The sequence below is a fragment of the Cynocephalus volans genome, chromosome 5 (genome assembly GCF_027409185.1).
Source record: "Cynocephalus volans isolate mCynVol1 chromosome 5, mCynVol1.pri, whole genome shotgun sequence".
Classification (NCBI taxonomy): domain Eukaryota; kingdom Metazoa; phylum Chordata; class Mammalia; order Dermoptera; family Cynocephalidae; genus Cynocephalus; species Cynocephalus volans.
The window spans coordinates 14,543,090-14,555,286 of NC_084464.1; the positions used below are offsets into that span (position 1 = coordinate 14,543,090).

General features: G+C 37.1%; 1 protein-coding gene across 1 annotated transcript in view; it reads left to right on the forward strand.

The window, feature by feature from the left end:
* The window catches only part of CAGE1 (cancer antigen 1), a 62,631-nt gene that overhangs the window by 26,251 nt on the left and 24,183 nt on the right, over nt 1-12,197 (forward strand). Inside the window, exons 8-10 of the mRNA XM_063098050.1 lie at nt 985-1,065; nt 1,280-1,387; nt 12,079-12,183. Coding sequence (XP_062954120.1) covers nt 985-1,065; nt 1,280-1,387; nt 12,079-12,183 — 294 coding nt within the window. The remainder of the gene's footprint in view (nt 1-984; nt 1,066-1,279; nt 1,388-12,078; nt 12,184-12,197) is intronic.

Genomic DNA, 12,197 nt, shown 5'->3' on the forward strand with positions numbered 1-12,197 from the left:
GATCAAACCCTTGACCTTGGTGTTATCAGCACCACACTCTAACCAACTTAGCTAACTAGCCAGCCCCTCTATTTATTTTAAACATTGGAATTTTTTCATAAAAAATATTTTGTGCAGCACACTTTTCCTCACTGATATTTGGAAAAGTCTGAATATTGAATATTAAGATGTTATTATTATTATATGTAAGGAACAAATGAGCAGAAAAGAAATGATTATAAATTGCATGCAGACAAGTTGGCTATTTTTCTCTTTAAAGAAGAATTTTAATAGCCCGACTATAATAACAATTGAATGTTACAATAAGCTCCTTGGAGACCCCAAGACCAACCCAAGATTTGATGATTTGCTGAAGGAGTCACAGGACTCAGCCCACAGTCTTACAGCTATGATTTATTACAGCAAAAGTATACAATGTAAAATCAGCTAAGGAAGGGAAAGGAACATGGGGCATAGTACAGAGGAAACAAGACTCAAGCTTACAAGAGACTTCGTGGAGTCACACGGATGTGCTTCATACCCCCAGCAATGAGTTGCGATCACAGGTGTGAAATGTTATCTACCAGGGAAGCTCTTTAGAGACTCAGTGCCCACGGTTTTTATTGGGAGCTGTTCACATAGGTACTGTCTGCCTGGCACATAACAAAATTCCAGACCCAAAGAAGGGGAGAGTAAGTGCTCAGCTTAAACCACCTGCTTTAGACATATCGGTTGGGCATAGTGAGCTGTTCATATCAGGGAATAGTGGAAGCCATGCTGCAATCCAAGTCCCAGATTGCCAGTAAAGGGGCAGCTTTTCCAGCAGGTCTTTCTAAGCCTTACAGTCTTAGGCCTACTGTGTGAACTTTTTTCCTTACAAGAGCTATAAGAACAGTTTATCTTTTGGAGACCAGAGATTGGTCTGTGTGTGGTTTGATTTTATTATAAATGTTACAGAATGTTGTTTTTCCCTCTCCTCTGAAATATAAAATGTTTTTTTCTTAGCTACTGAAACATAAAGACAAAATCACAACCCTTAGAGAGTTAATTGCTAATGAAAAAGCATTTCAAGATCATATTATTGAGGTGAGTTTAACATTTATTATGAACTGTCTTAACCGTACAAAAATCGATTTCAGATATTTATATTCTTTTGGTAAATTTGTTGAAGTCCTTCTAGATCTAAGTTCTATAATTCTATGCTTCCAGCCAGTGATGATTTTTAGACTAATTATTTATTGTCAGATGTTCCAAGGAGTGTGAAAGTATTGAAAATGAGCACAAATATATTTAATCTCAGGTAAGAGACTTTGATTCGAATGAAGCCAAGAATGTCAGAGATGTACCTATCATATTGGCAGCCAAACTGGATAAGTACCACAATCTAAATGAGGAGCTTGATTTCTTGGTAAGAAAGACCTTTTGTTACCTTGATATCGTTTTTGTACACACACCATTTTACTTACAAGTTTTAAGAAATTATAAACCTTCAAAAAATTTGCTCATTAAAATGGTTACACACTGATTGCCAGTATTATTCACGCACAAAAGTACACAATTTATGTTTGCATTTTTAGGTTTTAAATTTTTAAATATTGTCCCACCTGGTTTCTGTTTAGACTAATAAGATTTATTTCTTTCAAAATGCAGAAATAAAAAGATATGGGCTATTTTTCATAATGGATGAAGCACATTTATATTGTTACATGTGCCACCATAATAGCTATGCACAGCAACCATAATTAAGGGGTGCTTTGGGAAATAGCACTCACAGTTTACTTTAGATGGCATGTAAAGATAAAGTCAGATAAAACAGGAAATATGTGTTAGAACAAAATTAAAATATAACCTTCATATGTAGATAGTTACAGAGCAATTGAACAATTCAGTTGGGTCTCATCAGAATGAAAAATACTATTAACATAATTGATTTTTAATAGCAGTTAATTAGAGAAGTCTATCATATTTGTCAAATATTAAAAAGCAGCATTCTGTATTAAATTTATTCCACACCAATTCATCTGTAGGAGAAAAGAGAAAGCCCAATGAAGCGACGGTTCAAAGGTTTCTTCTTTTCTAATTCATTAATTTTTTTTCATTTAGTAAGTAATATTGACTTCCCACAGAAGCTTAAGGAATGCTAGTCACTGTGGAGATAGAAAGCTAAATCAAACATAAGCCCTGCCTCTAAGGAATCTAGAAAAAAAGATAAAATTCATAAATAACTGTTTACAAGGAGTAAAGAGAAAGGTTTTAGAAAAGAGATACAGTGACTGGCACCTAACAGAGTAGGTGTTTGTCAAATGACTGGAGTTCAGAAGAGAAGAGATGACTTCCAAGTGGGAGAATCATGGAAGACTTTGCTAAGAGTGGCAGTTGGACCAGTAAGGTTTGGGCATAGAGAGACAAGAGGAGAGTGTTCAGTACATTCTGTCATTCATTAGCAACTTCTATGCTACAGGCCCTGGAGATACAAAGACAATGAGAGTGAACCTTAATCTTCCCAGCAATGGGAAGCTGAAGAGAACAACGATGCCAATGGCAGAGTGTCAGACATGCCAAATTGCCTTCAAAATGCACAGCGGTCTTTGCTGTACAAACCATGTCTCAGAGAAACTAAATAATTGACAAGGGAGAGTTCTTCATTGAAGAATGTTAGCTGTTAAAAGCAGAAGAAAAGATACATCTGGAAAATTATATTTTGCATCCCTGTATAAAATAAGGAATCTAAAAAATTATCATAATGGCTGCTAACACCTTTAGGTTCAAGACTGATAGGGAAATTTAATGAATAGGTCAGACTGACAAATACCTGAAGTCACTGATCAATCACGACCCTGCTAAAGGTGAGACAGGCAGACCTGTGCCTCCTGATGTGATGGAGAGGAGCACACAACACCATCTGTGACGTGACTGAACCCGAAAACTAGCCTCTGCACCAAACTACAAGTGGACAGGAAGTACAGTGGGTAAAGAATCGTATCAATGACACTGTGACAACAAATTCAGAATGTGGGGAATTCTAATAAATAAAAAATTGTCATGAGAAAAGGGAGGGAGAAGAGGAAAATAACTGTTACAGGCTGAAAGAGACTAGAGGCTTAAAGGACAAATCCTCCAAATGCAGTGTGTGAAACCCAGCAAAGCAACCGTAAAAAGATACTTGTGAGGTAAAAGTAGAAAATTGAACTCAGTCTGCGTATTAGATAATATTGAGAAAGTATCGTTAATTTTAATAGATCTGACAGTGGTATCATTGTGTTTTTCAAAGTCATTATCTGTTAGAGATACATATTGAAGAGTATTTATGAGTGAATTAATATGACAAAGTTTGCTTTAAAATACTCCTGGAAAACGAAAAGGTGGCAGTGTGTAGGGTGGGGTTGGAGAGATACAAAACAATAATGGAAAAATGTTGATAATTGTTGAAGTTAAGTGATGTGTACATGGAGGTTCATTACGTTATCCCCTCTACTTTTGTATGTGCGACATTGTCCAAAATAGAAAGCGTTTTGTTTTTGTTTTTCTGAAGTGCAGGATGTGCTCCAGAAGGCTCACTCCTACTCTCTAAGGAACTCTGGGCTGACAGGCCTTGGTCTGCTGGAGTTCAGTTTGACGGCTCACCCTCACCGGGGACATTGTCACGTGCTTCTCTTGTGGGCCTTCTGATCCCTTGCCATTGGTTCTTCTTTTCCAATATGACCCTGCCACCTGCTCCATTCACCTGACCTCCTCCATCCTGAGACAGGGGCCTTCACTCCAGCTTTGCCTTCTGACTGGCTGTAGCATCCTGGGTGTTTCACTGTCAAGGGCAAGATGTTTCCTGATTCTAGAAGACCTTGATAAGTTTCACCAAAGTTAGGGGTTTGGTCAGAGGGAAAAAGGCAAGAATCTATGTAATGGTACTGATGTTCAGGGTTCAAGTTGGGCTTGTAGTAAGTTCCTCCTAGGTCCCATCTTTAGTAATTTAGGAAGCTTTTTATAAAAGTAAAGTATCCTTTAAACAGTATTATAGAATAGTTAAATTTTAAAAACAAAAATGGTGTCCTAAAACACACCACCTCAGTATGGCAATCCATAGATTACATAATGCATTTATCTAATTTATTATTTTGGTAGCCCTTAAAATTAGCAGTTTGTTAAATTGTAAAGAAAATATTATACTTAGAAGATAGCATATTCTTTTCATTTTCACATTCATCTCCCATAGTCACAAGAATAAGAAAAGAACAAATATTATGCAAAGTAAAAAATTACTGCCGTAGGAAAAATTTTCTAAGAGAGTCAAAAGAAAAAAATCAAATTCCAGTATTTCACAGTCCACCCAAACTATGAAAGATACTCACCATTCCTGAATTTGGCATAGTGTTACCTTGAGAACACTTTATAGTTTGTGGGTCTCTCTGCTGCTGACCGACCTCCTGAGAAAGAGTCTAGGGTCACCGGAACTTGGGTCACACAAGTGGAAGGGCTATCCGGCCAGATGGAATCTTAGTTCCTCAGTTTCCATAGGAAGATGTCAACCTCACCATCTGTTTCCTTGTTTTCTCAAGCATCCCGGGCATTTTACAGTAGTCCTTCTGGTATTCTGACCCTATTCCTCACCTTCCTGGTTCTGATTTCCCTAAGTCCTATTCTAAAGCAAGTGCAGGAAACAATATTTGCATGACAGACTGTTGAAAAGTATCACATCAATCATATTTGCTGACCAACGATTAGCAAGAGCTTATTTAAGAAGAGCTCGTGTATCTCTGAAGGAATATCTGTCCAGTCCTTTTGTTCCCCTAGTAGTTCCTCAGTAAAAAGAAAAACACATTTTACATCTTGATCGAATGCGTATATGCACACACACAGCTGAAACACTGGATTTTTAAATTTTATTTTGTTCCATTTTATTTTTTATGTCAGTCATGAATTCATTTCACTGCTTAATAAGGAGCCACAGCTTGGATCATGTTTATTCTCAGAAAGCTGCTGCTTGGAACATACAATCTCGGTCCTCAAAGAATTGCTTTTACTGAATAGTGCTTTCGTGTTAGGCCCTCAGCAATCCTAGGAAACATCTTTTTTATTTGCTGCAGAGAGAGAGTTGTTTCACTTAGTGCCAATTGCATGAGAACTTCCTTTGAGATCTCAGGTATGTTTTCATCACATGAATAGTGAAAACCATGTAACTTACCAGATTTCCATTTCGTTTTAGCTACCCAGGAAGGTTATTACCAAATATATGGCACTGTAGTATATGTCTTAAGTGTCTACATATCTGCATGTTGTTTTTCACATGCTATATCCATTCTGGTTTAATGTTTTGTTTTTATTTTATATTTAATGTTTACAATCTCAAAACCTTTGTGTAAATAATTGAGAAATTAATCAATCAGCCAGTCTTTATATATCACAATTTGCAAGGCTGATCATAATGATGACTGACTGGTCCACCATGATGGTGAATGTTACTTCTAACTTGACATACTTTCTCTGTAAGTTGATATTAGCAGAGTGTAAGACAACCCTATATGAGTAAAGTGTTAATGCGAGTAAAAGCCTCTTAGAACATTTTGAATTATGACCTAGATAGAGCTAAATACTCTGGCTGTATGGCCAGGCCACTTGCACCTCAAGTCATAGGGAGCCTCAGTGATCCTCTCAGGTGTGGTAGGCAGGATAATGGTCCCCCAAAGATGTCTACACCTAGTCCCCAGAGCATGGCAAAAAGGACTTTGCATCCCTAAATAAAGGAATCTAGGCAATTATGGCAAAAGTGACTTTGCACATGTGATTAAATAGAGGATCTTGAGATGTAGAGATAGATACTGGATTATCAAGGTTTTCCAGTCTAATCACTTGAGTTCTTAAAAGCAGAGAACCTTTCCCAGCCATGTTAGAGATATGACTACTGAAGAATATTCAGAGCTACAACATTTGCTGGCTTTGAGGATGAAGGAAGGAGACCTAAAGCAAGAAACGTGGGCAGCCTTTAGAAGCTGGAAAAGTCTCCTCTGAAACCTCCAGAAAGGAATGCAGCCTAGCTGATACTTTGACTTTAATTCTGTGAGACCCATGCCAGATGTCTAACCTACAGAATGATGAGATAATAAATTTGTATTATTTTAAGCCACAAAGTTTGTGTAATCTGTTACAGCAGCAACAGAAAACTAATACAAAATGTGTTCACCTCATTTTTTTAGTGATTTGAGTTTAAGTGCCTCATAATATATTGGAGCAAGTTAGTATGCCATTAACTCGGAACTATGTCCACAAATCTAGAATACAGAGAGGACTATGGAGGAGACCCAACCCAGGAAATCTTTTTCTGGAGGACTTCATGACTGAGCAGTCCCATCTGGACCGAGTGAACCTCATCTAACACCAGCAGCCTTCTGGCTTCTCTGTTGCTCAGTGACTGCTGTCCACACTGCGAGGAGGAGCAGCTTTCCAAGCGGATTTCCTCCTCTACTACTGTCAAACGTGTGGCTTTGGACATGACCAGACGGGGGTGCTCTTCCTCTGCCTAACTCGTCTCTGCCCTTGGGGCCTACATCTTGGAGATGGTGGGCGAGTCTCATCACCACTTCTGTGGGTCTACATCTGCACCATATCCTCCAGTGCATGTGGGCAGCCTGCCCAGGAAAGGAGATGCAGGTAGATGGGAGGCACACTGCTGCACCCGCTCCCAGCCTTCAAGAACGGGGGTGGGCAGTCTAGTTAGACCTTATTTATTATCTCCACTTAGGCAAGGCCTGTGCTGCTATGTGAAAAAAAAAATTATTTTAGTTATTTTACATGAAACAGAGTAAAAATATAACAACTACCCATGTACCTACCACCCAGGTTAAGAAATAAAACATAAATATAGTTGAAGCCCCCTGTGTTTCCCATCTAATTGCACTCTTCACCCATCCCTACCCCAGTGGTAACCATGATCTTGAATTTGGTGTTTACCTTTACCATGTATTTCTTTATATCAAGCTGTATTAGTCCAGTTCTGTTGCTTATAACAAAATACCTGGAACTGGGTGATTTATAAAGAAAACCGAATGTATTGCTTACAGTTTCTGAGGATGGGAAGTCCAAAGTCCATCTGGTGGTGGTGACAGTGACCCAGGGGTCTCATACTGCAAGATGGTGGAATCAGAGAGCAGAGAGAGAGAGACAGACTGTCTTCTCTCTTCTTTTAAAGCCCTCAGAGCCACACCCCTGACCACCATTTTATTTATTTATTTATTATTATTATAAGCATATTATTATTATTACAAATCGTGATTTTTCTTTTGACCATCATTTTTAATCCATTCACTGTGGCATGGTCCTACAATCTAATCACCTCTTCAGGGCTCCACCTTTCATTTACCATAATAGGATTTCCCACCTTCAGGTTTCTAATACATAAAACTTGGGGGACACCATTCAAGCTTCAGTGAGTTTTGGGGGGAACATAATTCAATCCATTACACCTGTGTATATATGTATCCATTTTGCATGTTTTTCTCTTTATGTAAACAAATACATGTTTTATCTTGTATATCTTTTTCTAACTTTTTTTTTGCTCAACCTTATAATTGCAAGATTCTTCCTTGTAATAGATGTGGCTCGAATTTACTCATTTTCACTCCTTTACAGCTCTTACAGAACATTGCAGCCACATCCAGTCTTTGTCCACATGCTTCACAGAGTTGAATCAAAGTGTACTCTTGAATTTTGTTCTTATTAATATATAACATATTTCTACATGTTACTGTAAAAACCCTAGAGATTGTAATTCTTAATGGCTGCATAATATTCCATAGAGTGGACATACAATAATTTTTTTATCCATTCCCCTTGTTGGATATTTAAGTTCCTTCCATTTTTACCTAGAGAGATTTTTCCTTTGTGAGTTTCCTTAGAATTTCCTTGGAATAAATTACAGAAGTGGAATTACTGCTTTTAAAGGTATAAACATGTAGATGTTTCTGTACATAATCAAATGAATTTTCAAAAGAGTTACATTGGAGATATCAGTACCATTTCACCAAAACCTTGCCAGCATTAAATATCATCACTTAAAATTTTTCTAAGTAATTATCCTTTATACTTCTAGTGAGATGGAACATTTTTCAATATGTTGCTGTACTAATTGTATTTGTGGATCAGTCCTACCTGCAGATTTTTTTTTTTTTTTTTTTTTTCCGTGACCGGCACTCAGCCAGTGAGTGCACTGGTCATTCTTATATAGGATCCGAACCCGCGGCGGGAGCGTCGCCGCGCTCCCAGCGCAGCACTCTACCGAGTGCGCCACGGGCTCGGCCCTTACCTGCAGATTTTAACAGTTCTCATTTAACACAGATTTTAACACATGCATTATGTTTTCAAAGAATAAGAATTGTGATAGAATAAATAAAATCCACTATGTGTAGACTCAAGACTGCTTTCCAAGCCAAAGTGCTTTAAATCCATAGACTACGAATTCTTGAGCCTGGAACCCATCTTAAGATTTTTTTTGCTACTTCTTCAATTTAACTTGTCTTAAAATCTGAAATGTCTTCGTCTTTCGCTTAGGTATGAGGACTGACTTGGTAGGGGCAGGGGAAGGGAAGAGTTTCTCTGTGACAGCTGAAATCCTCCCTGGAGGCAACAGAGGACACTGAAATCAAAGAACTAAACAAGGCCAAAAATCATGCAGGAGTGTCATGTGAAAAACCTCAAAAGGATGCATGCAGTGGGAATCATGTACAAAATAGGACGTTGGGGTGGGGATGCTGTGGCACCAGAGACTGGATACCTACCCTGGATACACCAGAGATGGTATCCAGTCATCTAGGGCCAGGTATAAGAGAGCCAGGGAGAAGGCTGTCCTCTGGGATTGTCTGGTGAGTGAGAGGGTCCAGGGCAGAACAGAGCTCTGTAGCACTGCTTCTCACCTGACCTGCCATCTGCCTGACTCACTGTGGTTTATGTCTCCTGTCATATGAAATCAAGTGCATATTGTTTCACTTTACTAACCCACAGTTTCTCTTCCTTTATTCAACTTTGCTTCCTTTTTGTGGAGACTTTGAGTAGATTCAGTTTTCCTATTATCCAGCTGTGCAGCATTATGGCATCTCTGAGACATCAAGGAAAAGATACCATGTTAAGAGAAGACAGCTTCTTAAAAATTAGTCAAATAACCATGTTGCAGGTTATCTAGTAGTATCTTCCTTTACAAAAGAAAAATATCACTATCACCCTACCCTTTAAATTATTACATAAATATTACTTTACACTTAATAAAGTACTTGTTGGCATGCTTTCATGCAAATGTTTTAGAGTTCTTTGAGTGATTTGACTTTAATAGACTGTGTATTCCAAAACTTTTCTGTTTTGAAATGTTTTTTAAAAACTTTAAGAAATTGAGCTCTTAATGAAAAGACAAGCCACAGACTGCAAGAAAATATTTGCAAATCACAGATCTGATAAAGGAATTGTATTTGGAATATATGAAGAACTCTCAAAACTCAATAACAAGAAAACAAACAACCCAGTTTTTAAAATGGGCAAAAACACCACTGCCCAGTGTCCTGAGATGGTGGTCGTGGGCCAGCCCTGCTCCCACCTCCACAACTAGGTAAGCAACGGAGCATGCCAAATCCATAGTGGTTAAGAAAGTTTTTGAGGAGGAAGACCGACACAGCAAGCTCCACTCGCTGGAAGAGAAACTTCAAAGCAATTAATTTGAGACAGAACACAGAACATATGCCAAATCCCCACAGAGGAAAAAAAGGCATTACATATCAGTCCTGAAAAATGAGCAAGTCTAAGTAAAATGTCTGTCCTGCTGTCTTTCTGTTACTTTCTCTCTCTCAACAATCAATAGCAGTATCTCCTCATTCATCTGGAAGAATGTTACATACAAATGTGACTCATTTGATTACCCTATAGAAATATGTTGTCAATTATTTGTATTTAATAAACCTTATTCCTTAAAAATAAATAAATTAATTAAAATGGGCAAAAGATTTTAACAGACACTTTACCAAGAAGATACATGGATGGCAGATAATCACATGAAAAGATACTCAACATCACTAAAATGCAGATTAAAACCACAGTGAATACTACTACACACCTATTAGAATGTCCAAAATTAAAAAGGGTTGGAGAGAATATGGAGCAACTACAACTCTCATACCCTGGTGGTGGGTACATAAAATGGTACAACCACTTTGGAAGACATTTTGGCAGTTTCTTAAATAGTTAAACATATACCTGCCATCATTCTACTCCTAAGTATTTACCCAAGAAAAATAAAAGCCTACGTTCATACTAAAACATGTATATGAGGCTTCTTCACACCTTTATTTATAATAGCCCCAAACTGAAAACAACCCAGATGTCTGTCTACAGATGAATGAATAAACATTGTGGTATAATTCATACAGTGAAATACTACTTTCATTAAAAAAAAAAAAGTTGAACTACACATAATTATGTTGAGCGAAAAGAACTAGGCAAAAAACACTAAATACTGTTTGGTTCCATTATATAAAATTCTAGAAAATACAAAGTAATGTATAGTGACAGAAAGCAGATCAGTGGCTGCCTATGACTGGCAGAGAGTGTGGGAGTCAGGGAAGGGTAGGTGAGCAGGAGGGAGGGATTGCCAAGTGGCAAGAGAAAACTGGTGGTGGGGAGTGATGGCTATGTTCATTATCTTGATTATGGTGATGGTTTCAGAGGTATATACATATGTTAAAACTTACCAAACTGCACACTTAAATATGTGGTGTTTATTGTATGTCAGCTATACCCTTAAAATCATTAAAATTTACATTCTTTAGCAGAAGCTTACATTTTTAGCTCTTTTTCATTGTAATCTAAGAAACTGGCTTTTGCAGAGCTATTCCTTTATCTCTAAAAAATAGTATTCTATAAGAAATCTTTTGCTATTCTTTCTTTAATTTGAGGTTAGCAAGTAAAAAAATTCAATCCGTGGACTTAAAAGGGTTATTATTTTGATCCTGAAAGCCATTAAAGAAATTTAAAATGTGCCATGAAGACTATAATGAAAAGCAGAAAGTGAGAAGGAATTCCACGTTGCTTCAGTAAAATGTCATAAAGTATGTGAAGCTGAGAGTGGAACTCCCCCTCCAGGATGTAGTGAGGCGATGCAATGGAATGGAATGGAAAAAGCCCTGATAAATATAGATTCTAGTGTTTTCCACTTGTACACATATCCTTTCTAAAATCTTTTAAATGCTGTTCATTTTTCTTCTACAACTGTTAAATTGAGATAATAATATCTGTACTACCTACCTTAAATAAGATATAAGAAGTCAGAGAAGTAGGACCACTGATTTGATATTGTCCTTATTGATTTAATTATATGAGAAAAAGAAAAAGAAAGTTGCTATTTCTGCAGAAATTTGCCATTGCTTTCTCTAGGGTACTTCACTACAGACCATAAGTATATTGAAAACATTAGAAAATTACAAGTCATTTTTAACATTGCTGTTTAACGGGAAAACTTCTGTAGTTTTTCTTCTTAATTGCTTTGAAAATTAAGGTAAGTGCTAGGGAAAGTTGTGAATACCCTTCCCTGATAATTAATCTGAGATGTCACTTTTAGAAACACAGTTTTTAATTTTTAATGGTTTTCTTGCAAATAAAAATTGGATCATAGGTCAGAACATTAAGCTGAACCTTTTTCAAAACTTGCAGTCATTTATGCAAGGGAGAATATTTCTCAAACCTGAAAATGCATCCTCAAGTACAACATCAATGCATTATTTCAGATAGAACCAAATATGTCTCTGCATTGGTTGTACATGGAAAGAAGGTAGTAAAGATCTGGGGCTGATAAATATGTGTATGCACTGATAGGTGTTGAGTTATTTGCAAAACTGTTTCATAGTATATCATAAGAAAAAGGAAAAAACTCCATTATAATTTCTGCTCATCTGTTCTAAGTGCAGTCTAACCAGGATCTGGTACATAGCATCTCATAATTCACCTATGGTATAACTCAGTTTAAAAGAATATTTGAATAATGTCTAGCACACTGTTCTCATTTGTTCTTAGCATTCATATATAAGCTTTCATGGCATTTTCCAAGTTAGCATTTTTACTGATGTTTCTCTACAGATCACAAAATTGGGAAATCTTGTGGAGTCAAAAGAAGACCACTGCAACAGACTCATTGAAGAAAATGACAAGTATCAAAGACAATTAGGCAACTTAATAAATAAGGTACACATTTTCTT